Source organism: Cupressus sempervirens, chromosome 8, assembly GCF_028749045.1.
Source record: "Cupressus sempervirens isolate cs-2001-9-10 chromosome 8, ASM2874904v1, whole genome shotgun sequence".
Lineage (NCBI taxonomy): Eukaryota > Viridiplantae > Streptophyta > Pinopsida > Cupressales > Cupressaceae > Cupressus > Cupressus sempervirens.
Genome location: NC_143125.1, coordinates 317,064,183 through 317,086,502, shown reverse-complemented (window position 1 = coordinate 317,086,502; position 22,320 = coordinate 317,064,183). Strand labels below are relative to the sequence as shown.

At 37.8% G+C, this 22,320-nt stretch overlaps 1 protein-coding gene across 1 annotated transcript; it reads left to right on the top strand.

Moving 5' to 3' along the window:
• The first annotated feature begins 9,866 nt into the window (after window positions 1-9,866).
• LOC149542655 (uncharacterized) lies at window positions 9,867-11,004 on the top strand. The gene has a single exon (XM_089797540.1). The coding sequence runs from the start codon at window positions 10,320-10,322 to the stop codon at window positions 10,776-10,778; it is 459 nt and encodes a 152-aa protein (XP_089653666.1). The 5' UTR covers window positions 9,867-10,319; the 3' UTR covers window positions 10,779-11,004.
• Window positions 11,005-22,320: the final 11,316 nt, after the last annotated feature.

Here is a 22,320-nt window from a genome sequence, read left to right as displayed (position 1 = left end):
ATCCTTTAACTAGGTCACTATTGATACAGTGTAAAGCCTTTAACAAAGCAGACCATCAGAAGTGGTTAAATATTATTACTGCAGTGATTTTGTGGGTATCATCCCCACCCTAGTTTTACCTTCTTATTTTTGGAGGGTTTCTAGGTTACCAAAATCTCAAGTGTTATGTGGTGATGCTTATGTGTTTTTCATAACTGTCTAATATGTTCATATGCATGCAATCTACTTTCAATTAAAATGTTTTAATGGTTGAAATACAGTACTTCTGATTCCCCCCCCCCCCCCCCCCCCCCCTCTCAGAAGCATTCTTCCTATTTGAATATTCCAACAGTATTGTTATCTTTTGTGATAAAACAAGTTCTATAAATATATCAAAGTACCTTGTGATGCACACAAAGACCAGGCATATTGCTATCAAGTATCATTACTTGAGAGAGTTAGTTCAAGATAAAGAAGCAAGATTGGAATATGTTAACACCAAGGAGAAATAGTTGATATTTTCACTAAGGATGCACGTGAGTATCTAAGAGGTAAATTAGGGGTGATTCCCCTAGCTAAGGCTACTTAAGATAAGATGGAGCTCTGAATCAAAGGAGTTTATCAAAATATCTTAAAAGATGATGTAAAAAGTCATACTTTAGGAGTTGCCTATGTTAGTAATTTAAAACGTCATGTTTCAAAGTCCCCAATAAGAATTGAATACATCTAGAGGTAGCTACTTCTCATCTACAACATACCTGTTCAGACACCAGGCCCAATTATAAGGCTATCCCTTCTTCTACTTTAGGCTCTGCAAAATCTAGGCAGGTGTACCTCAAATTCATTTATATGGTACCAATGTTAAAGCATACACTTGAATCTAACAAAGAAGATAATGCCCTTAATCTTCTAATACTTATGCAGACAACATAAACATGAAATAGCTAGAATCATGACATATGAACTAGATAAGCTAAGTGAGGGCAAAACTTTTCAGCTCTTCAACATGAAAGGGAAAATATTTTGATTAATGATGTTGAATATCAACACAACCTAAGGTATGAACACAACATACATGCAATCTCCTAGTTGATCAATCCTTATCCATCGGGTGTAAGCTAAGTCAAAACATACACATGGATACTTGAGATATACTCATATATTCAGATATCTGATCTATCCATTCACCTTGTAAACAAACATCTATCTTCAAAATGAAATTCATACTTATAAGATCCTCTCATGATCTCTGCAATTATGTCAATGCATATTAAGAAATTTACTCAAGCCCTTGACTCCACAAAAAAACATGTAATGGAATACAACTTCAAAGCCAAGCTACAATTGGATAATATGTAACTTATACATTTATCAATAGAAAATTAAAAATCCATGAAGATGGAGACAAAGTTTAGATTGAAACTTTCAATAAATCTTTATATTAAACTCCTTGAAATCAATACATCAAATGTATGCAAGACTCAAAATATACACAAGAAACAACTGCATAACCTATTTGCTTATAAGAAATTACAATTGCTATTCATAATAGAGAAAATGCTGAATAAATGGTAGAATCATAGTCATAAGAAAAATTTTAACCTATCTGGAACCATCCTTGTGGTATCACGGTAGTGAAAAATGTCCAAGAACTAGAACCAACCCTTACAATGAGAGAGAAAGCGAAAGATATAGGATAGGAAGAAGAAACCAAATCTCATCTAGAAATGATACATGTCCACTTGAATCTCCATCCCTTGCTACTGCAAAACATCTTTCTTCTCTCTACAACTGAAATCTGAAAGGAATCTCATCACTGTCTCTCAACAAACTCAAAATATCTCCTCTAATTGATGAGAAACTCTTGATAAAAACATTAGATATCCATCTGAAATGTTGATAAAATCTTCTATTAAACTGATGTGAGAGTGAAAAACTATCACTAACTATATCCTTACTATAGTTGGCACAAATCCAGTTCACTATTTTGCCAAAAATCAAATCTAAACTACACTAACAAAAGTGGTTGAAAACAAGCACTAGTACAAAACCCTAAATAGCCCAAACACACTACTTCTTGTGCAAAAAAAACTCCAAAATTGGAAAGTTTGTTCTGAGATAAATCCAAAGATATATGATAACCCTATGTTGGCTTATCATAGATACCCAGAAGATCAGTTTGAAAATCAGGCTCCTGGCATGGCTCTGAGGTCTGCATCTCTTTGCAAATATTTTATTTTTCCCTAAGTTAAAAATTTAGGTTATAACCTCAAAAGATTTAAAAATCCTTGCAAGTTTAGAACTAGAAAATGATAATAAAATATTATTTTCTGATATTTGTTTTTTCCCTCCTAATTTCCAATTTGGGTTAAACTGCTTTGACCAGGCTTGACACGCGTTTCCTTGTTATTGGCTAAATTCTGCTCTGTCACTGCCACCTGGGTGCCACATGGCACCCTTTGGTTGGCTCACTGATCTACCACTTGTTGCCTGACAGATTGTCATGTGGAAACTTCTCATTAGATCTCTATATACGATTAGCTCACCACGTCATCTGTCTATTGGGCATCTTACCATGTGGCATCCTTTGATTGGCCAGAATAATCTATCATTACCACCTGGGCGCACTGCCACGTGGTGGCATGTCACTTCCCCACATTCCTTAACTTCCAAGCATCTTCATCTTCTAGGGATGCACCAAAAATAAGATAGTGCCACATATCGCCATGGTGAATTGCTCATGTTCTTTGTAATTTCATCGTCAATCACCACATGGCGACATGTCGCTTCCCCACATTCTTTAACGACCTTTCATCTTTGAAATGTGGGGAAGCGATGTCTGTTGGATCTGATATGTGGCAATATCTTATGCCTCTGATCTTAAACCTGCCATGTCATTGCTCCTCGTGTTAGGTGCCACATCATCACATATTGATCACTAGGTCCACATCATTGCCTGGTCATGGTTTGTGTGTTCAAAATTTGTTTGTTTTTCCTCCAACCGACTAGGACCCATTGCGAGCTTGCCTTACATCTCAAAAGGTGTGAGCCTTTGAGACATTGCACTATGGTGTGTTGGTATATTTAAAAAGGCTGAAGACACATTGTAGGAGCAATGTGGGATAAAAGACTTAACACATCTTCATTGCAAAATCCATCTGTGGTGTGAAACTAACACTGTCCATTTGCAGTCTACCTATCTCCTCTTAAAAACTATGACATATACTTGGGGCTCACCATTGATTTACTTGCACCAGCTTTGACAGGTTTGTTTCTACGCAAGTCAACTCTCCCCAATACAAAATTCACAACTTAAGGATTGGGATTTAAGTTCATTGCTCTCCCTTCAACACACACGGAAAGCTTCAACTCCAAACTACTTTAAAACATATCAAACTCCCTACAATTTGAGACTATGGCTAGAAATCTAAACTCTACAATGACGACACCCCCTGATTTACCAAACATTGGCCCACGCATAAAGAAAAATCTCTCGTTAAACGTATCCACACATCCTTGACCTGTGGTCTTTTTTCAAAGGATTGCATCTAAACAAGGTATTAGGTCATGCATCAAAGTATCACTGAAGAGCTACATTGATGTTGACTCCATCCTTCTACAATCTTCTCTCCTCCTTCCTTCATGTGTTTTTCTCCTTGTGTATGTAGGGGTAGGTGGCACATGTTTTATAGTTCTGGTGGTTCCACTTCTAGCAAACCAACTATGCTCACAAGTCATGCAATTTGTGTGCTAAGGAGAAAACCACGCATTTTGCCCTCCAAATTTGGTAAGTAGCGCTTCATTATGCTATCAACTTGATATTCAAATGGTCAAATGTACTTTGTAAATGCCCAATCTTGTGTTCAAATTTGGTTTGGTAAATAACATAAATGTAGCCTTCACATTATTCATACAATTTTTTGAAGAAAAGCCTTCCATCCCAATATGGTCACACCTTCATACAATGGACCAAGGGCGACTCCTGTCTTGGAGTACATGGGTGTGACTTCAATAAGTCCACTCTCTACTCTCCAATTCAGCACTTTCAGAAATCCAATCCTCATAGTCTTTTCTTCTTGTAACCATTCAAACTATCATACTTACTGACAATTCTCATCCCCCTTTTTTATTATATGTATAATCCCATGACACCTTATAAGTCTATAGTTGGGTCCCAAAGTGGGTCCGGCTAAAAATAAATTCAAGCTCAATCACTTGAACTGCTCATTTGATCCATTGAGACCCTTATACTGATTAGATTCAAAAATTCATCATTGCTTGAATACTCTAAATCTCATTTTTAACTCTTCATGCAGGCTGCCAATTTCGTGCCAAGGGGTCCTCTGACTGGCTTTAAAAACTGTCTAAATTCAACAACTAGGCTCTTAAAACTGACATATTGATTCTTAGGTCCATATTGCCTACCCTATATGATCTCTTCTCACAATGACATCTGGGTCAAAAGATATTGACCGTCAGAGCTGGCTTCTTAAAACTGTCCGCAAGAAAACATGTCAGAAAACCATAAAATGTGTTAGATTTTAGCTTCAAAAATAGGTCAAACTGACACTTGAGGGCACAAAAATTGGGTCACTTGTTCATGCTCATGAGGAGAGTATAAATCTATTATTAGGGCTCATGAAAAATAATAGGGTGCAATTGGCAGGTTTTCAAAGTGAGGTACTCAGATTTGTAGAACTAGGAATAGTGGTAGAAAAATGACTTTCACAAACGGAATGGACTTGGGAAAGTGTGCAAACAGACTCGTCAAGACTTGCAAACTGACACACTTGAAGAACTTTTAGAGTAAAAAATAGTAATACAATCCATTTGGTTTAGACAATCATGGGTTTAGAGTTATGACATCCTGAACAGGGATACTGATCAATCTGCATTTCTTGAAACTAGCAAAACTTCATAAATCACAAATCAAATCGCGTTAAAAAATTGATCAAACATATTGGTCATAAGCTCAAATCTGAAATATAATAAGTCTTTGACCTCTAGAATGCAATGAAAAATGGATTTTCTCATTTTGGTCAACTGGGTCAAAGTTACAACTGGTCAAACAGGGCCTCCCATAATTCTGAACAATTTACATTAGCATGACAATAGCAAACAACCAACTTTGAGGGATTCAAAACCCAGTAAAAACATATCAAAATGACTTGAAATTTGAAACATATGCATACTAAACATTCCCAAAGTGGAAAGTCATGAAACATTACTAGGTGCAAGATAATCAAAAGTAAACTACGCTTCCTGTTGCTGTTTGACACTAAAACAAAAATGCAAATTTGAATGTTGCTCAAAATGAAACTTCACGGAATGACTCATAATGACAATTTATCTTCATGGGATGCATGGATATACTAAATACAAAGTGTCAGAAACATAAAACACCTCTTAGGCCTCAAAAGGATAATTGGGTACACATGCATTAAATGCACTCATAGAGGCTCAAATTGACTAAAAAACTTACAATGGTACTTAGATTGGGAAAGCAAATTTGAGTCCCAACAACCTAAAGTAGAGAAGTAAGAAGAACAAAATGTTGTTTTAGTCATGTGAATATATGATAGATGGTGAATAAGATTCAGAAGTAGTGACATGAAGATATCTACGTGGTAAAGATGCATAAGAAAGATTAAGTGTCTTTAGCATCGTTGTTAAAGAGGGAGATAATAGACAGTTACAATATGAAGAGGGAGATATTCATGAAGAGTCAAGATGAAAGAAATAAGAGATGTTGCAAAGGGGGAGAATATATTAACCATGAGGAAGCTGATTGATTTCATGATCTGATATGATAGAAGGAGTCTATGTGTTGCATATCAGAGCTGCATAGGCAAGAATCAGAATGAAACTAAAAGGAGAGATGATTGTTGGACACTAAGAATTAAAATGAAACTAAGGTTATTGAGGATGGTTTGATACTAAACACAGAGGGAGATGCTTGAAGCAATTGCATGGTAACTAGAGGTGTTTCTATTAATACCAAAGAGGGAGATTGTTGAAAACTATAATTGGAACAATTGTTATGTTGTCATTTATGTCAAACCTCGTTAATAAGACAATTGCTATCTAATTAGAGTGCCATATCAAAATGATTGATGAAGATGATTTGGGAAGAACATAACAAAAGGACCTAGAGGAAAGTTTGAGTCATGAGGAACTACAATGGGCACTTGACTAGTTAGAGCTTGACAAGATAATATGATTGTTTAATCATAACCTAAGTGGAGAAGACAATTGTAGTGAAGCCTAGAAGAAGTGATCAAAAGAAAGATCAAATGCATGGGCTTGACTGAGCAAAAGAGCAGAAGATTAAGGAACTAGAAGTTTATGGTGAGTGATGCTAGAGTTGACCAAGTAATAGTATAAGCCGAGCATATATAGTGTTGACTGAGTATCAGAAAGAATGTTGGACAAAATAGTTAGTAGCAACTGAGTATTTCAGTGATGATCGAGTCTTAGAACCCAATGTTGGCTGAGGGACAACATTTGACAGATTATGAGGAAATCTTGATTTCCATTTGATACAATTGAATTCTTGGGATATGAAAAATGTGTTGAAGATAAGGATAGATGACTTGGAGCATTTAATTCAAGGGAAACTATGTTTGGGTTTTTCTATGCATGAATTCAAGGAAAAGTATGGTGAAGTTTCTAGAAGAGAAAAGAGGAGACAAAATGATGGAAGGATTCGATGAATTTGATCTAATCCTAAGATCTACGGTGATGTATAAGAAACAAAAGATCACAATTACCTATATAAGGAGGTACAAGGGCTAAACCTAAAAGAGGTTAGTAGAGCTGGTGAAGACCTTAACAAGGTCGGAGTAGTTGTTGATTTTGTTGATTGGAAAACTTGAGTAGAAGACTGAACAACACAGTGTTGAGGTGAAGAGTGATTGCTTGAAGGATTGCCAAGTGAATAAGTGATGGAGATGTTAATGGAGGCCAGTCAATAAGTCTGTTTTGGACCAAATTATGATATGTATTTGCAAAGTGAGTTGTATTTGTCAGATCAACTTGCTGTTACTTTCTAATCATTGTATTAATATCTAAATCCTTTAATCAAGGTTGACCTAACAGTCATGTAAATCCTTTAATCAAGGTGACATTCTAATGGAATATTCTAAATTCCTCTAACAAGGCCACTCCTAATAGGGTGATTAAATCCTTTAACAAGGTAACATTTAACAGTGTGTTTTGTAACCTTTAATAGAGTTGGCTCCTAATAGAGCTCACTTTAGAAGAGTGAAAAATTGGTGACATGTTACTGGTGGTTTTTCCTAAATTAGGTTTCCACATTAAATCCTAGTGTCATACTTGTGTGGATGTTGTTTGATATGTTTTACTGTTAGTGTTTTATATTCTACAAGATTGTTACTATCAGGACAATGGACTACAATTTTATGTTACTAATTATTTGTTATAGAGACCGAGCTACTAAATATTTAGATCTGAAGTCTTTGAAGTGATTAAAAGTTCAACTAGTACATATGGACCTGAGGATAACTGATTCACCCCCCTCTCAATTATTCCAAATCATTCTAACACCTTTTTTATTCTCTGATTTGCATTCATTCCACATCATCTAGTTTCATTTCCCTAGATTTCTCTCATGCTACCGAAATCTCCTGATATCCCATATCCTTTTTATGGTTTCTATAATAGTTGTCTATTGAGTACCTAGCTATATATCATTTAGAAATTCTATTTTTTATATTTCTAAAGGATTGAGCCCAACATCCACCTTTAAATTTTCCTATTGTATAATATATTGTCTGCCACATATTTTTTATTCTAGGAGGATGACCTCTTTGTTTTTATCCTTGTTGTGGTTCACTTCCCTATTTGTTAGAATTAATATCATTGATGTCTCCTTTAGGATTTTTATTTATCTTAAGTCTTGATTTCTACTACTCACCAAAATTTCCTTTGTATTGTTATCTCTACTAAATTTTCCCATTGTATGATATCTTGGCTACCACATATTTTCTATTCTAGGAGGATGACCTCTTTGTTTTTATCTTTATTGTGGTTCACTTCCCTATTTGTTAGAATTACTATCATTGATGTGTGCTTTAGGCCTTACCTATCTCAAGTCTTTATTTCTTCAGTTCATCAGAATTTCCTTTGCATTATTTTCTTATACTCGTTATCTCTGCTAACACAAATTATTCTATTATAGTCTAGATTCTCACACTCATTCGGTTTGCAATGAGGGCATAATAACATTTGGTCTTCTCTTTCCACATCTTGTGTATCCAGTTTTTGCGAGTAGCTCTATCTATTGTGAGAGTATCTGCTAAGGTTGCAACTTTAGACATAATATGATATAGGCTCCTAACTTCTATCCACCATATTTCATCCATCATCATGAATGTGCCTAGTTTGTCTCCAATTTCTTTTAATATTGTTTCTTCTAAGTATTCTAATGGGATTTCATACAGTCATATCCAATTGGTTCCTCTTTGAGTTCATGCTTCCAAGGATTGAAATTTGGGTACCAATCAACAATGTAAACTTCTACACTTTCCAAGTAATGAGAAGCATTGCTCAAAACCCCTCATTTCTCTTATATCATGGGATAAATAAAAGAAGTCATTTGTGATGACACAAGCTTGGATTTTCTCCCCCCAACTTTTGTAGCGTCAAATTTCCACCCAACCTCTTTTAGCCAAACCTTGGATTTCATGAATACTCCCCTACCTCTCAATCTTTATATGTCATTTTTTTTAGTTTACCTAGATCAATTGGAATCATTGTTTTAAGATGGGGTGGGCTAGAATCCATATCTAGATTTTCAATATGTTATTTTTGTGTGCTACCTCCAATGCCGATTTCTCCTTTTCGTTCATGATTTCTTCTGCCCATTCAGTTGGAGGTGGTATTACTTGTAGGTTGGGCTTCTTTTTCCATGTTTTCAAATTTTTGGTGTTGGAGGAGCTTTTATACCAAAACATACAATTCATTTGTCTTTGGTACACATAATTTTAAAGAGAACGTGAGATCTACTTTGTGTTGTTGGTGCTAACTTGATGTCAATAACTGAGTGGGAGAGGGAATTTTCTTAAATGTTTATAGTCATGTTTTTACAACCATATTAGTTCTCTACACCTCTCCCAATTATTTCCCATCCCAAATGTAGAAACCCTAGAGTCAATCTCAAGGATGACAATTTAGCTTGCCTATATCCGCCCATTGTTCACCTTAAAAGACCCATTATGGAACATGACCATCAACCCCTTTAGGTCTCACATCCCTATCCAGACCAGTTTGGTTGCCATGACTAGGACCATTTCCTATGCCTCCTTGGGCCATATCTAATTCACTCTAGCCCAGAGTTCTTCCATTAAGAAAGTGTTTTTTATGCTGATTTCCCATTCCCTACACTAGTGATTCTGCCATCTTCCCTTTGCTTCGCCTATTGATCCTTTTGCGCCACTTGTCACTCATTTTTTCCATCAATCCTTCTCAATCGTATTAATTTTGAGTCAAAATTAATTTGCTTTCACCCGAATCCATCTTTTATTTAATTAAATGATTCACACAAAAATTACTTCAAATTTAAATTAAATTAAATTCAATATAAATATAATAATAATATAATAATTAAGATTTTATATTAATTTCTCTCTATACACAATTACTATAATTTCTATACTATTTATTAGATCAAACAATTTTTTAATAAAAATATCAATGATATCTAATATTACTTGGAGCTCCCTTTGTGACCGTAACCTTGGAAATCCAAATAAAGCTCTCTATCATGATGTCTTTTCAGTTGGGTTGTTTTCCAATAAAATATTATTTTGAAACTATCTAAGTAAACACGTCCGGGCGAAGTGTGTAAAGCGCTCCCACCGTCACATACGCATGACCCACCGTCCGCGCGCTCCCGCTTCTCCCCAAATCACTGTACTCTGCATGTCTTAATTCACAACTACCCATTTTACAGTTTCCTCTTTCGTGCGATCAAAGGAGGCATGATCGCTAAAGGTACCTCTCATACATTAATTAGACACGAGGCATCAGGACCATTACGGAGTTTTGCGTTGTCTGCGAGGGAAGTGAACCAAGGGAAGTGAACCATTTCTTCAATAATAGGCTTATTTGACCTTTACTCATGGCGTGTTGAGAAGGCTTCCTAAGATGCCCAAGATTCTTTTCTTGACGTAACGCGGAATTTGGATCCAGGATACGAAGTTCATCTTATAAGAGTGAAAATTTCAGGCTTGCTGTATTTTATAGCCCCTTCCAAATATTCAGACCACTGGAAAGCCTTTTGGTTTTAGCCCTTTGTATAATATAGCGATTTGGAGGCAATGACAAATCCCTCTTCGTCTGTTTCAGCATTTTTTGATGGGCTGATGCAACACCAGGGAGAAGGGCCTGTAGTGATGACGGGGGACGAAGTGTGCATACCCAGATCAGCAGACCTTTTAGAGTCCCTTGGATTGCCAGGTGGGCTATTACCCCTCAAAGACATTAAAGAATGCGGGTTTGATAAGAGCACAGGGCTGGTGTGGATCAAGCAAAAGAAGAAAACCCAACACTATTTCAAACGAGCTGGCAGACTGGTGAGCTTTGATGAAGAGGTGAGGGCATATGTGGAAGACAAGAAGCTTAAGAACGTGTCAGGTGTCAAGGCCAAAGAGTACTTGGTGTGGGCTCCTGTTGGGGATATCACAGTTGAGGGCTCATTTGATGAAACTATCCGCTTCAAGAGTTATGGAGGCATTTCCAGGACCTTTCCTGCCAAAGCCTTCTCAAGGAAGGAATAATCACATGCTTCTCATGGGCAAGTTCCCATTATTTTTTTAATTGCCTTTTCACTCATACATTGCATTTATATAATTGGTAGCCCTTGGAGTGTTGGGGCCTCCAGTATCTTATTCGTGCTTCAAAGGTGCTCATGTATTGGCTTTGAAAAATGATAATTTTATACAGCCCCTCTGGCGCTGCATTCTTTCTTTTTCAATCAATTCCAAAAACAGATTGTATTCTAAATTGTAGATTTCACGTGCTTCTGTTCTTTTGTCGGTATCTTTTTTCTAACCTTATATGCCTACTCGAGAAAAGTTTTTTTTGGCAGAAAAGTCATTGATACTATCATTTCTTGTTCAGTCATGAAAACAGCAAACTATTTTTCTGAGCATGTTTGGCAGACTATTTTGATGTTTTTTTTTAAAGCCAAAGTGGGCTAGACACCATAAATATATTAATAATAGAAACTGATTAAAAGACTCATCCCGGAAAGAATCAGAAAGAAAACCTGGAATCTTGTCATATACATGCATTTAATTGACAATACATATGATTTTCAACACGAAGATCTCGCATTCCCTGAAGATACCCTTCAACATCAGCCTGTTGAATTCCCTATTTTGATCTTAAATATATATTAAAAAATAAAAAGCAGGCGAGAAAACTAAATCATGGAAGATAAGATATGGTAATATATAAAATGTTACTCGTACTTGCCGAACTAGCTGGCAAAGTAACTATGACATGATTATGTTAACTTTGTTCAGCAGGCCATGCTCCAGTTTTTAAATTGGGAAACGATGATAACCCAAGGTCAAATACGTTCATGCACGCTCTGTGCTTAATTCGAACTTCACACGGTTCTGCTTCTAAGTTGAACGTATTCGTAGCTTAGCAGTGCACCCGTGATTCAGACTCTGGGAACATGCATAATTTGCGAGTACGCCGAAGAGGGATGAGAGCACAGAGTAACTAACCAGAAACACTGCTTGCGAGCTTCTGGCAAGTGCTTGCAAAATTTGGCCTTTTCGACCAAATTTCTGGCGAGTACTCGCAGAGTTTTGCCCTTTTTGGCAAGTCTTTGTTGAGCACCAGTGAGTCCGTTTTATAAAACTTCCGGCTAGATTTTTTCTTCTCGTAAGTTCTCTTCTCATTTCTTTTATTTTATTTTTTTCAATTTTTTCTCTTTCCTTGGATTTGAGCCATTTTTCAAATAAACTTTGGAGGCTTTTAACAGTATGTTGCATGCTATTCAAATTTACTATTTTGGCCAAGTTTCTAGCGAGCACTTATACATTTTGTCCTATTTTGCCTATGTTTTGGCAATTACCAGGGACTATGTTTTAAAAAACTTACCATCCAGAAATATGTTCCTTGTAAGTTTTTTTCCTTGATTTCTTGGAATTGTTTTCGATTTTTTTTCCTTGCCTTGGATTTGAACCATTTTTCGAATTAGTTTTGGAGGCTTTAATTTTTACACAGTAATTTTGCATGCTATTCTAATTCACCTTTTTGGCCAGATTTATGGCGAGTACTTTTAGAGTTCTGCCCATTTTTCCAGGTTTCTATTAACTAGAGTGACTGTGTTTTATAAAACTTACCATCCAGATCGTGTTCCTTCAAAGTTTTTTTTTCATGATTCTTAATTTTTTTGGTTTCCAATTTGTTTCCCTGCCTTCTCTTTGAGCCATTTTTAAAATTAATTTTGGAGGCTTTTAACAGTATTTCACATGCAATTCAAATATACCTTTGACGAAGCTTCTGGTGAGTACTTGCAGAATTTTACCCTTTTTTGAAGTTTTTGGCAAGTACCAGCAGTTTTTTTCTCTATAAGTGTTTTTCCTTGATTTTTCCCTTATGTTGTATTTGAACCATTTTTCAAATTAATTTTGAAGGCTTTTACCAGTATTTCACCTGCCATTTTAAATTACTTTTCTGAATTTGTTTATATTTTTATTCTGCCCAAGTTTTGCAGTGTTCTTTTGCTAAGTCCTGAATCTGCTTCAAAATTTGTGCTGCTGAATTTTGACAGTTTCAAGCTTTAAAACTAGTGCACACCCACTCTTAAAGGCGTTCCTTGACAAGATTGGGTTTTAGAAATTTTAATTCAACCGCCAAAATAAAAATATAACTAGATTAACTTTAAATAGTCAAAATGTTTAGACTTCCACGATTTGTAACTTTTATAAAATGCCTGGATGTCATGTTTAGCAGCATTTGAATCTCTTGAGTTTGTTTCTGCAAGGTTGAAAAATGGGTGGATGAAATAGTGCTTATTAGGATGATCAAACAAGCTACGAAACATCACATTTTCCATCTTTCGCTAATTACATTAGGAAGGGGAAAGTATCCACTGGACTTAAGGGAATTCAAGCACTGAATGGCTGTAAGTTCTTCGCCCTTCACTAGAAGTAGATTGATCGATTGAATTTGGAATGAAGAAATGAGTTAAATAAGATGAAATAGGAGGCAATGGAGGTTATGATCTGTGTATATAGACAATATATAGACTGATATGCCAATTCTGGAACCAGATCTGAAAAGCAGACAAATGCATTGAGCTGTGCAGCAAGTTTGAACCCAATTCTGTCTGTCAGTGGCGATCTGGGCAGTAGGGGGCGACTGGACTTGATGTAATACCCTCACCAATGCTGCGTGGCTCATGGAGATGCTTGAAAATTGTCTTGATGTAGTTTTGACCTTGGATGTTGGATGTGAAGAACATGAATGCCTTTGCATATGCTGTGATCTAGACATCACTCCATATTGATTGATGGAATTGGATGCTTGAAGATGGATCCCAAAATGAGGTAGGTGGCCTTGTATTTATACCTCTCCTAGCCATTCTGGGGTGCAAAAGTTGAAGAAGGCTTACTAGGTTTGAAATCCCACTCAAAATCAAAATGCCAACCTCCAATTCAAATTTGGGCCTAAGTTAGCGTGTAAAGGACACATTCCTCCTGTTGTAGGGGTGAGTTTTATTATAATTGCAAGGCAAAAAATGCTCAAATTTTAGTCGGGGGTCAATTTTGATACGAAGATCCCAAAACTGTGCACCAAATCAAGGTGAGATCAAGCATAACAGGCATAGAAGTCTTGGACACTAAAATAAGACCCACCTAAGGACCAAAGGTTGACGTACTTACAATTTAGGACACTACAGTTTCATATAGATAAATCTGACTTCTGAACTGGCCTGCAAAGCTGCATTAAGAAGGATCTTAGCAGGAGGACTTATTCAATTGGAAAAATCTTAGAAAGAATAAATTAAGGAGTGGTCTTAAAACAAAGCCAGAACACAGCCAAGCTGGATCCTTTTCCATAACTGATATCATTAAGAATTGAAACAGGATCTTTCCATAAAGCTTAAATTCCATTTCCTGCATAGACAACTAGGAATTGTAGAAAAGGGGATTCACCACCCTTGAGGTGATGAAATCCCAAGGGACATGTGGCTGAATGCTACCTTACTTTATTAGAGCTTTGGTGAGCTAGGAAGATTTATTAATGAAAGAACAATTAACTAGATGCGTAAACAAAATGTCAAAAACTAAATAATACACTATGGTAAAAATATTCAAACAATAGGATCTGATAAGGTAGGTCACCAAGACTGGCTGGTAAGCTGTACAAGACCTTGTTGATTTCAGTTTTGTACCACTACATAACATATAGCAATTGAATACTTGATATAGAATACCAAACACTCAATCCCTCTCTTGAAAAGTAAATACTCATGAAGACATGAGCAAAACTCCAATGTTCCTTACACCTGTGGATACTAACTCAATTATATTAATGTGATTTGCTGGTTAATCATGTAGGCGGCCTTACGTTGTTCATTCAAGGATTGTCAAACTCTCCTTGTGGTGATGATGGAATCTAGCTTTGCAATGTATATTAGCGTCAAATGATGTTGATGGTGATGATGATGGAGGGTATGTTTGCCAATGATGTTTCGCCTTTTCTAACTTTCTTCTTAAATGAACTCCAACTACTGAACTACTCACTGCTTTACTTCTACTCCTATGAATGGAAAGATTAGCAAATGGACGGGGATCAAATCTGATGAAAGCTTACTCGCGGCGCTACTTCCATAGATGCAATGATTTAAGGGAAAAAGACTAGATTACCACGCAAGGCTTCCTAACTAGCCGCTAGGATACTAGTGGCCTAGTTTATAGATCACTATCAAACATCCACTAAGATCACCATGCAACTATCCATCTACTCTTACTCTCGCTTAACAAATTTCTTGAAATAAAATCTATTTGATGATGGGACGACTTTGATACCACTGATGGAGGTACGCTCTGATACCACTAATGAAGGTATGCTCTGATACCACTGACGAAGGGCCACACCACCCTTACCAACTCACAACCAAGAATGCAACAATGTGAAGACAACGAGATAAAATGCTTCCCAAGTAACCTCCTTGTTTCTAAACTGCAACCACTAGCTCTTCTCCAACCTTATCCAAGATCCAAGCGTAAACTGCCTCACATTCGGCGCTCTGTCTACACACTCACAACTCCATCACAATCCTGTTGTGAATTGCCTCACATTCAGCGCTCTGTCCACAGTCTCAGGAAAACTCACTCCTCACTTCCTCCTTCTCTTTCACACTTTGAAGCTTTCACCTTCCCAAGCTTCTCCTTCTCGAGCTTCTCCTTCTCAAGCTTCTACTCCTTGAGCTTCTACTTCCCAAGCTTTCACCTTCTTCTCGAGCTTGATTAGAAATGCTCATATGCCTTGCTTAAATAGGCACTTACCACCCAATACATGACTTATCCACAACCTTCTAGAATTCCTCCACAACCTTCTACAACTTCCATAACCTTCTACAATATCCACAACTTTTTACAATATTCATAACTTTCTAGAATTCTACCCACACACCTTGATAAATGGAATGACAACCATTTATTTTTTTATTTTTTCTATTATGCCACCTATGCACCTTGAAAATAGAAATTCCCTTTTCCTTTCTTTTCTCCTTTTTCCATTTATTTTATTTTTTATTATTTTTCCTCTAATTTTCGTCACTTTCTCTCTCCATAAATTTTTTTTTTTTTCAATAATTTTCCCATGCAAGATGCTCCTGCATCACACTCCCTTGGTAGATAGAAAAGTGTGTCTCACACTTTGACACCAAAAAAGAAAGATCTACCACCATCTTCATCTTCACCAAAGGTTTCCACCTCAACGGGGACAAGAAAACCACCATGCAAATCTTCCACATTTGCATTACTCTATCAAACACTAGAATCTCAAACATCCAATCAACATGCTCACTCCCAGGAACAAACTGCACATAATGCTTAATCAACAAAATTTCATTCACATCAACAACTAGTGAATCCACACCAGTAGCAACAAACCCGCATTAGCAACAACAAACTCCATATCAATACCAACATGTAGATCTCCATCAATACATGCCAAACTCTCTACACCAGCACCCTCATTGCTCACAACAAGATGCTCTGCAATACATAACTCACCTACAACAACAACTAGATCATCCACGACCAAGTGCTCCACAATCTCCATGTCAGACTCAACCAACTGATCATGAAAACCAACCTCCATTCCAACATCAACAAGGTTAGGAATATCCTCAACAACAACCTCTATTTGCTCTACAGGTTCTGCATCAGGCTCCACAAACTGATCAGCAAAACCATCCTCTTCCACCTTGACCTTCTTAGCTTGATCAACCAATCTAGCATCCAACCGAGCAAACATCTTAGAAAAATTCCTCTCCACTATATCATGGATTTTGGCAATCATCTTAGGGTCCAATCCTCTTGAAGCCATCTCCCAAGATCATCGTAAACCCTCTGCAACAAATCCTTCCCACGCTCCTTGTGACAACCAAATTGTTTGCAAGTTAGATCGCAACCTGCCACCTCGCATGAACAATCAGGAACCACATCACAAGTCTAGGACAACGGATTTGCAATCCACTAGCTCTCCACAATCATGCCTCAACAAGTTCAATCTTCCATCTCTGCATCAATCGATCAATTTGCATGTCCTCCCAAGGTCCTAGTGCAAACTGCCTCAACTTCGGCGATCCGTTTACACGCTCAAGAACTCCCACTCTAATAAACTTCACCCAACCAAGGTCTTGGTACAAACTGCCTCACACTTTGGCGATCTGCTTGTACACTCAGGAACTCCTACTCTAATACCACTTGATGACGGTACGGCTCTGATACCACTGATGGAGGTACGCTCTGATACCACTAATGAAGGTACGCTTTGATACCACTAACGAAGGGCCACACCACCCTTACCAACTCACAACCAAGAATGCAACAATATGAAGACAACGAGATAAAATGCTTCCCAAATAACCTCCTTGTTTCTAAACCGCAAGCACTAGCTCTTCTCCAACCTTATCCAAGATCCAAGCGTAAACTGCCTCACATCCGGCGCTCTGTCTACACACTCACAACTCCATCACAATCCTGCTGTAAACTGCCTCACATTCGGTGCTCTGTCCACAGTCTCAGGAAAACTCACTCCTCACTTCCTCCTTTTCTTTCACACTTTGAAGCTTTCACCTTCCCAAGCTTCTCCTTCTCGAGCTTCTCCTTCTCAAGCTTCTACTCCTTGAGCTTCTACTTCCCAAGCTTTCACCTTCTTCTCGAGCTTGATTAGAAATGCTCATATGCCTTGCTTAAATAGGCACTTACCACCCAATACATGACTTATCCACAACCTTCTAGAACTCCTCCACAACCTTCTACAACTTCCATAACCTTCTACAATATCCACAACTTTCTACAATATTCATAACTTTCTAGAATTCTACCCACACCTCGATAAATGGAATGACAACCATTTATTTTTTTATTTTTTCTATTATGCCACCTATGCATCTCGAAAATAGAAATCCCTTTTTCCTTTCTTTTCTCCTTTTTCCATTTATTTTATTTTTTATTATTTCTCCTCTAATTTTCGTCACTTTCTCTCTCCTCCACAATTTTTTTTTTTTCAATAATTTTCCTATGCAAGATGCTCCTGCATCACTATTTTAACAACTTCAATGAAATTTAAGTCTTAACTATTGGAAGTAGAAACCATGTAGAAACTATGCAATAATACCAAGTGTTCTTAATCACCATTCAAGTCACAACAATGATAAAGAGAAGCAATTTTGGTATTGTCTTAAGCAACAATTTTCTTCAACCATTGGAAGTAGAAACCATGCAATAACACCAAGTGTTCTTATCACCATGCAAGTCACAACAATGATAAGAGAAGCAATTTTGGTATTATCTTAAGTAACCATTTTCTTCAACCTTTTACAAATGAGAGCAAATGGCCTTATATAGAGGCCAAAATTACAACCAACGGTAGAGATTACGAGGCAAAATCAACGATCCAGATCAAATCCCAGAAACCCTAACTAGGGTTGCCACCCCATCAGCCAGTGAGAAGACACCACCTCATCAATGGACCAATGAAAAAAAGGAAAAGTGGCAACCAATGAGAAGGCACCAAAATGGTAGCCAATCAGAATCATACACCTATCCTACCCAAGAAGAAAGGAGAATTTGCCACTTGGGCTTCCATCAAATGATCCTCTAATATAATTCTACCTTTTTCTTTCATCTTTTTATCCAAGGCAATGAGCTTGGCTAGCTTGTCATTGACTTCCTTCACGGGAGGGCAAGGTGTGTGCTTCATCTTGAGCTTAGCTGAATTCATCATGTTGCTTGCTGCTTGCAATGTTTTCTCATGATCCTTCTGATATTCTTTCGCATATCCGATAAAGGCATTGAGGGAGGCAAGGGTGCCCAAATGTTTCTTCTTGATGCCAACCTTCCCCAACTCATCCAATCTCGATCCAAACTCTATCTCATTGACGTTCTCCTTGTTGATATCTTCAAAATCAAGTGCAACCCCAACTCGCTCATCATGGTTGAAATGGAAGAGTCAACGCTTGGGTTGTGCTGTGCAATCTTCTTCCGTATCTCTTCAAGTATCCCTAATCTGATGGTCAAGACAACATACCAAGATTCCACCGTACTCATTCCTCCTTCATCCACCAACTTGGTTCTTTCCAAATATCTCTCTGGTAGCCCAATAAATGTCTACAGCCTGAGAATGGCTTAAGTCCTTGACTGGAAGGAGATCCTTCCACTCCCCTTCAAATGTTCTAAATTTGTCGCTAATAGTAATTAATGACCGGATGTTGAGATAAAGGAAGGCAAGAAATTTTGCCCATCTTGAATTATATCACTAATCCAATCTTTGACTACGTGCAGCTAAGCCGATATCTCTTCTATATTGCTCCCACTATCTTGTGGAAGGGCTGCCTGATGCAACTGTTGGATAGGTTGGCAATCTCTCCAATACTTGTTTTCGACCTCCAACTTTACAATCCTCTCGTTTGCCTTCCTCAACCTTTCTCTAATTGAATCCATGCCTTCCTGGATCTCCACGCATTCCATGTCCTCTATGACTCTTCCTAAATTATGCTTCACTATCTCATACTCCTAGGCTACAATCTCATCCACTGCCTTGCTAACCTTTGGTATAGTAATTGGAACTTTTCGGTGACCATCATCGCTCCTGATTACCTTTGCCACCGCTTTTGCAATTTGCTTCTGTTTCTCACTATCCTCCTTTTCCACTAACCCTTGAATATCTTCAACTGTTCGGAGAGTCACCACCTCGCCTCTTGGCATAAGCATTTGCCTCAACCATAGTGGTGCAGTGCATCTCCCCAATTCTGAATTTGGTTCAACTAGCAAAGCATCACCAATGGCCTCAGGCGCTTGGCTTACGTCCTCAATATCAATTGGCCTATCCTCTTCTTCACTAGTGACTGTCATACCATCTTCGTGTTGGTTCTCTGAGAGAGGAGAGTATTCGGTATTGTCATTGTAACCACTTGATTCCGAATCAAAGCTCACCTCTATTGAGACCCTTTGTCTACTTGTATTAACCTCTTGGCTCTTAGCCTCAATTATGCTCCCCGTTGACGATGTCGCATTTTGTCTCTTTGTTGGAGGCTCCTGATGTTCTTTACTTTTCTCAACCTCCAAATTTCTCTTCTTGCTCTTAACTACTCTTCATTGCTGGCTACTGCCTCCACTTTTTTGTCCGACGGACTTCGCTAGACCTTCTTCCTCTAGTTTCATCTTCTCATAAGTAAGGCGCACCTTCGAACTTTGTAATTGCCTTAACTTCTCATTGTACCATGACTCAGTGTGTAAATCAACTGTCCTTGTAATTGCCTCTAAGGAAGGATCCTGATGATCATCCCAATCCATTGGATCCAATTCTGTTCCATCCATCGTATTATAATCTTCCCTTAGTAGATTTTCATCATCTTCCAGTTGGTTGGGAATATCAAGGCTTCTCCATTTGATTGCCCTCATCATGCCCATTGACAATCTTGAGAAAGCTAGCTTCTTCACATAAAAGTCATCCTGTGGATTGGCCCAAAAATCTTCTATAGTAGGAATATGTGTGAATGTGTTTTCGTGAGATGCTTTGATAAGACCAGTAGAATCGAATCCCTGTCTTGCTCTATACCATCCTAGATGATACTGTTCTAACTCCTCCGTAGCTGTGAAATTGGCAGGATTGGGGCAAGTATCATTGTCTATTCCAAATGAGAAGGTAATCCCTGTCTCACCTTTAAGTTTTATTATCTTGTCATAATGCTCAAGTTGCCTAGCCAACTCTATCAAAACTATCTTGTCGGGTGGGTACCTTGGAAGTCTCTTACGACGAAGTGTACTTCCTGCCACTTTAATATGGGTGAATTGCGGAAATTGGATGAACCAACTCTATCAAAACTATCTTGTCGGGTAGGTACCTTGGAAGTCTCTTAGGACAAAGTGTACTTCCTACCACTTTAATATGTGTGAATTGTGGAAATTGGATGAACCAACTCTCATACTTCTTAACTTTTGCTTCCGCTTCCAATGAGAACCCCTTAGCAGGTGTCCTGTGTAGTATTCTTACTGTCTTCACGGCAAAGGCATCATAAAACATCTTATAATCTTTGGTGTTGTGCAAATGAAGCTATGGATAGCACTCATGCACCAAACATTGCCCTGGCCCATTGCAAATCACTCCTAAGTCCTTAAGTCCAGGATTTTCATATAGTCTCACAATCAGATAGAAAAGGTAGGATACCATGTAGAATGGCTTTTGATTTTGCACTTTTCTAAGTTGCAACTCTAAATTTTCACTTATAATTCTAGCCCAATCAAATTTTCTCTTTCCATTTTCAATTTCATCAATAAAATAGTACATCTAGTTCTCAAATTGCATACCTTGAGCCACGCCCATGATCCGGCTAAGAAGCACAATTAGATCGTTGTACTCCAGTTTGAAATCTGACCTAGTGAGCTTTGACGACTTGGTGACTCCCTTCTTGCCCGTGTGTAACCAATTCCGCTTTAGATGAATGAAGTAGGCCTCCTGGTTACCCTAAAAGAACTTGGTTGTTTGATCCATCATTACCACTATCATGCCTCTATGCTAGGGAATATTGAATACTTCTCCGACCACTTGTCCGCTGATGTTAGCCAACACTCTCTTCCCTTCATCAAAAATGATGGGCTTGGTAACAATATCAAATCGGGATGCACACTCCATTACCAATTCTGGACAAGGCAATGTAGGAGGGAAAGCTGCCGCGTGCAAATCCTATCTCTACACTTATCAATCTCCAAACTTCAATCCTAAGGGTGGGACTACCACTTATTTCTGCCTCTTCGTTTCCTTATGATAGACTACACTTATATCTCCCAACTTCAATTCTAGGGTGGTCTAGCTTATTTCTGCCTGTCCAAGTGTCCTACATGAAATCTACACTTATATCTCCCAACTTTAGCCTATCAATGGAAATGATGAAGTGGTGGATGAGTAGTGCAAGAAGAAGATAAGGGAAACGAACCAAGCAAGAACAAGGAATAGAATTCGCCTTCAAAATCAATCTTCACCTCTAAAAATGAATGAGAATTTTACTTTAAATCTGCCTTTACTAATAACCGGGTCTCTTCAAATTCAGAATAGATCTCATAAATTTCAATCCTCCTCCAAAATATGATGCCCTAGCAAATGAATTGCTTGCAAAATTTGCCCTAAATCAGAATTTTGACTTCCCAAACTCACCTTCAAATGCAAAAAATCAGACCTTAAATCGCTTTGCCTCGTCACCAAATAAAAGCACCATAGTTGAAGAAGAAAAATCGCAGCCCTAGAAGGAAAAATCAGACTTCAAAATTGCTGCCAATCTCGCAAAAATCAGGCTTTCCCTCACAGATTCAACCTAGGGCAGAAATTGCCCAACTTGCAAAAATCAGATCTGCTCCTTCAGATTTGCCCTAGGGCAGAAATCACCCAACCAAGGAGGAAAAAATCGCTGCCAAAGAAAGAAAAATCAGGCCCCAGAAATTGCCGTAGCTAGAAATTCACCTCTTAGAAGAAAATCGCTCCAACTTGCAAGAGGAGGTGGGAAGAATGAATGAGGAAATAGGAGGGGGGAAGCCCCTCTTATACCAAACTTTTTGCCTCTCC

Bases quoted from the DNA above. Each gene is read 5' to 3' on its own strand.
- LOC149542655 (XM_089797540.1), top strand. From the start codon at position 10,320: ATGACAAATCCCTCTTCGTCTGTTTCAGCATTTTTTGATGGGCTGATG.